At 44.8% G+C, this 4,993-nt stretch overlaps 1 protein-coding gene across 1 annotated transcript; it reads right to left on the reverse strand.

Annotated features, from left to right (window-relative positions):
• Nucleotides 1–631: 631 nt before the first annotated feature.
• On the reverse strand, nucleotides 632–4,336 carry LOC101566680 (chromosome-associated kinesin KIF4A-like). The gene has a single exon (XM_012513149.1). The coding sequence runs from the start codon at nucleotides 4,334–4,336 to the stop codon at nucleotides 632–634; it is 3,705 nt and encodes a 1,234-aa protein (XP_012368603.1).
• Between the last annotated feature and the right edge of the window lie 657 nt (nucleotides 4,337–4,993).

The following is a 4,993-nucleotide window of genomic DNA, read 5'->3' on the forward strand; positions in this document are numbered from 1 at the left end:
AATTTCAACTTAATAATTCATACTGAAAATGTATTCCCTATCTTTAAAAAATGTACCACTGTATATGAAAGCTTCAAATTTTTACAGCAACTCTTTACTAAGTTGGCATTAATATTTTTTTTAAATTTAAGCTTTATTTAGCATTTGAAAATATTTCCTTCATTTCCCCAACACAGCAGACAAGTGAAAGTCCTGTTAAGAGCCTGAAGGCCCAGCATCGAGGTACAGCTGTCTTCCTGCGGTGGGCACAGGACTTGAGGCAGGATTGAGGTTGGCTTCCCTGCTAGGCTCAGATGACGCAGAAAGGAAAGAAAGTCTCCTTCTGAGCATCAGGAGCCAGGCATCAACTCACAAGCAAGACAGAGACACATCCTCCTGGGGACTGGTGCCTGACAGGCCATGGGGGAGGAAGGTCAGTGTGTTCTCTCTTCAGCAGGTGGCTTAGCACTTTCTGGTGAAAAAATGAGCAGAAGTACGCTGAGACATTCAGTTGAGGTCACCTTCCTTTCAGGAGCATTCTGTCTGCACAATAGTGAGATACCTGAAATCCACAGAATTCATCAAAACCCTCCTGACTGCAAACTGAAGGTGTCTCCCAAGGCAGACTGGGGGTAGAGATGATGATTACAACTCAGTGGGCCTCTTCTTCCATGGAGCAGCAGCCAGAGAAGAAGCTGGTATTGCTGGCCAGAGCACGCTTCTTTTTCTTCCTTGGGGCCTTGTCTTCTTGGGATTCTGTTACTCTGGGTTTGGGCTCAGGGACATCAAAGGAAGAATGAGGCAGAGCAGACTTCTGTGATAGTGCCTGCTCCCCATCCTGCATCTTGTTCAGGATCTTACTACTGGGAGTGGCACAGACAGGGCTGAAGAAGCTCAATCCTGGGATCACTTCTGTGGGATCTTCTAGTATGAAGGTGGCTTCAGATTCTGGGGTCCTCTCCATAGTGCCCAGACTCTGCTGGCTTTGTTGGCGGTTCCGACACTTTGTGGAGTTGCAGCCGCAGGCCACTCCACAGTCCAGCTTGTGCTTCCTGCATCCACACTGCTTGTTCCTACACCAGCCTTTGCAGAAACACCGATGAATGTTCTTCCTGGATACCTTAGTTAACTTTGATGGCTTCCATTCCTCATCATCCCCACCATTGCTGGAGACATTATTATCATCATCCATAGACTGCTCGGAATAATAGTTTAGATCCTCCATGTCCATGCTTTGCTCCAGGAACTTTGCTTTACCATGGGAAGGCTTTGGCTTAGGTGGCATATATTCAAAGGAAGAGTCTGCACAGAGGGTAACACCCTCAGGAACATCAAGAGTCTGCCTACTGGCTGCTTGAAGGAGGTTCAGTTTCTGCTTGATTTTCTCATTTTCCTGGAGAAGCCTCTGGTTCTGCTTGCATACTTCCTGCATCTTCTTCAGCTCTTGATCCTGACAGTGCAGTGTGCTCAGCAGCTGTTGCTCTTTCTCGCTGCCTGTCTCCCCCAGCTGCTTCTCTGCGGCTTGGCTTTGCTGCAGCTGGCCGAGAAGGTACAGCACCTTCTCTTGGTGCTGTTGCTCCACTCTGACCAGTTCATCTTGAAACTCTGTCTTTATCTCAGCAAAATGATTCCGTTCCTCAAATAGCATCTTCTGCATGTCAGTACAGCTGGCCTTACTCCGTGTCAGGCTGTTTTCAAGACTGCTGACCTGCATTTTGGAGGAGACCAGTTCTCCAATTAAGTATTTCAGGGCACACTTGGCTTCCAGAATTGTGGCGATATTCTCCCAGCGTTTTTTGGACCTGTCTTCACTTTCCGCATGTAGGAGCTTCTGTTGGATGTCAGCAATCTGAGCACTCCGGAGCTTTATTTCAGTCTGTAGGCTTTCAACCTGTTTTGTAATAGAATCCTCTGACACTGAAGCCTGAGCAGGCATTTCAGCAAGTGAGAAAGTGCGCCTTTGAAGTTTAGGAGGTGGATTCTCCTCGAATTCTTTTTTTGATTTAAGCTGAGCCAGGTCCTGAGCCAGGATCTTTCTGTCTCGAAGGAGGTCATTCAAGTGGCCTTTGGCTTCCTCAATACTGACCATAACCTCAATTTCATTTCCAAGCCAGTTTCTCACGTGCACTGCTGTGCCTTCCATTTTCCGGCTCTGAGTCTCTTTTCTCCTGTCTGCAGCCTCCTGCTGCTTCTGGAGAGCATCTTTGAGACGCTTGTTGGCAGCTGCTGCCTCCTCAGTTTTACGCTTCAGCACGCTGGACTGCTTCTGGAAGTTTCTTTCGAGTTTGAGAAGTTCATATTGTCTCTTACGGTCTTGTTCTTTCAACTGGATCACTTCTTTGTCTTTTTGTTGCTTCCACTGTCTAAACTTCTCAGCATCCTCCTTCATCTGGTGCAGTAGCTGTACTCGCTGGTTCTTCATCATCACTATCTCCTGGTTCAGTTTAGTCACAGTATGCTCTGTGGATTCCTTCATTTTCAGAAGCTTGAACTGTTCATGTAGCTTTTTCTTCAAATCAGCTATTTGACTTTCAAGCTCTTGGAGACGTTTGCGTCGGCGCTCGCTCAACTTGGCCTGGTTGACATCTTTCTTTGCTGTCTGGAGTTCAAGAATCAAGGCTTCCTTTTGTTTTTGCAGATCTGCGACTTCCAATTCTAGATTTTTTATGTTATCCTGGTACAGGAATTGAATGGGGTGGAGTTGCTTGTCATTCTGTGTCATCTTCCTGGCCAAGGCCTCTTTCAGTGCTAGGGCTTTGTTCAACTCAATCAGCTGCTTTGACATCTGAGCCTGCCGCAGAGCATGATGGGTGGTGAAAGCATCAGAAGACCTGTCGCTAGTTTCTGGACTGGTTTGCACTTGAGCTTTGATCTCTACTGCATTATCAATGACTGTAGCTATGCAAGGTACAGTTTCATGCGATAGTTGAATAATCATTTGCTGCAGATTATGAATTATATCTACATTTTCTTTCAATTCCTGGTCTTTCAGATTCTTTACCAGTTTCTGAAGATCCAGTTTGCAGGCTTCATGCTGCCTGAGCTCTTCTAGTTTCATGTTCAGCTTTTCATTTGCTTGTTCTATCAAAATGATCCTCTCCAGCATCTGCATGGTCTCACCGGTTGCCTCATTCAGGCTATGACTTAACTTTTCATTCTCCTCTACCAGGGACTGGTTCTTTTCTATCAGGGATTGTAGATTCTCTGATGGTTCCACACATGTAGATCCAGGTGGGGCACCTCCCTGGGCTTGCAGCAACAAGACCTGAAGCTGCTGTACCTGTTGCTTAAGATGATTAAGTTCAGCTGTCTGGGGATCAATGTTAATGACAGGTTTGTTTTTTATTTTTCTTGCTCTGTCAGCATAACGAAGGGTATTTAATGTTTCCTCTAGATTAGAATCAGCAGGGCTTACACAGGCTATCATAAGTGTGTGGCTGTTACCTCCTAGAGAATCTTGAAGCAGCCGAGTCAGTTTGGAATCTCTGTAAGGCACAAAACTTCCCTTCCTGTCATCTCTAAGTGCATGGATTACGTTTCCCAAGCACAGGAGGCCTCGGTTAATACTAATACCCTCTTTTAGGCGGTCCCCTTCAGCTTTGGTTTTCTTCTGTCTTTCTGATCCAGCAAGATCTACAAGATGCAGCTTGGAGTGAAAGCTACTATTCTTGTCATTTTTCTTTTTCTGCTCTATGGATATTGTGAAGATAGCATGAGATCGGGAGGACTGGGAGTTCATGGCTGTGGAAGCCACAGTCCTACAGTTGTTGCCCTGTTCCAAACAGGAAACAGTGTCCATGGCAACTACAACAGTCTTTTCGGTGAGCCCTATCATCTTTATGCCTTCCTTGGGATCTTCTCGGATATTTATGTGGGAGGCTTTCTCTTGAGACAGGCAGAGCAGATCTAAAACTTCTTCATTGTAAATCTCCAGGTAAGATACTTTCAGAGCAAATTCAGTGTCCCTCTTTTCCTCAATCTTTTTGAAGAGCAGTTTTATAACCCTAGGAATGATCCCAACAGTGGGGTCATTCTCTTGCTCGGCAGTGTATGTACCTCCCATTGAATACGTTTTTCCAGAGCCAGTCTGCCCATAGGCCAGAATGGTCGCATTGTATCCTCCAAGTACATCTTTTATGAGTGGTGCTACCGCTGTATTGAAGACCTCTTCCTGTTCGGTAGAGGGGTCAAATACAAAATCGTAGGTAAAGCATTTGTCATTACCGACCAGCACCTGAGGCTCCCCTGGAACGAAAGAAAGGCACATGTGACAACCCTCACTGATCTCCTTAGAGACCAGAGGGCGACAACGTAGTGCTACTTTTACAGGAATTCTCTTCACCTCTTCCCTTATCATCGTAGCGCCTCACTCTCTCAAACTAAAACTCTCTTCGACACTCTTCCTGGTCTCTTGCTGCCCTGTCCCAAAGTGAGCTTTAACTGCCATCCTTCAAGTAGTTCCCAAGGCGCCAGCCAATCAGAAAGCAGACAGGTTGTGGGCGGGGCATTCTGGTTCCTGCCCAGGATGCATCAGGAGGGGAGGGCAACCTTTGAGGTTTGTATTATACTTGCATGGTAGGAAATTTCTAGTTTTCAGTACAGTGTTGTGCTTACATAATGAAATTTGAGAAGGAAGAAGAGATAGTGGTAATGCTAGGAGGGTTTTCTCCATCACCCAGAGGATAAGGATTACATGTACATACTGTAGTGCCTGACTGATCCACTATTTCATGACTGAATATTAATCATTAGCCTTTTGAGTCTGAAATTCCTGAACTTGCATTTTAATGCACATTTTTGGCTAAATACAAAATAATATATGTTCCATATAGTTACATTTTGATAATATATTCTATAATTTAGTGAGACTGAAAGTTTAGTGAGCTTGGGTTTTTAATATTTGTTTTATTTGTACATTTTTTACTTTTTAATTGTCACGTAAAAATTGTATATATTTATGGGATATGATGTTTCAATACAGGTATATATCATGGAATGCTCAATTTAGGGCAAG

The sequence above is a fragment of the Octodon degus genome, unplaced genomic scaffold (assembly GCF_000260255.1).
Source record: "Octodon degus isolate 3935 unplaced genomic scaffold, OctDeg1.0 scaffold00340, whole genome shotgun sequence".
Lineage (NCBI taxonomy): Eukaryota > Metazoa > Chordata > Mammalia > Rodentia > Octodontidae > Octodon > Octodon degus.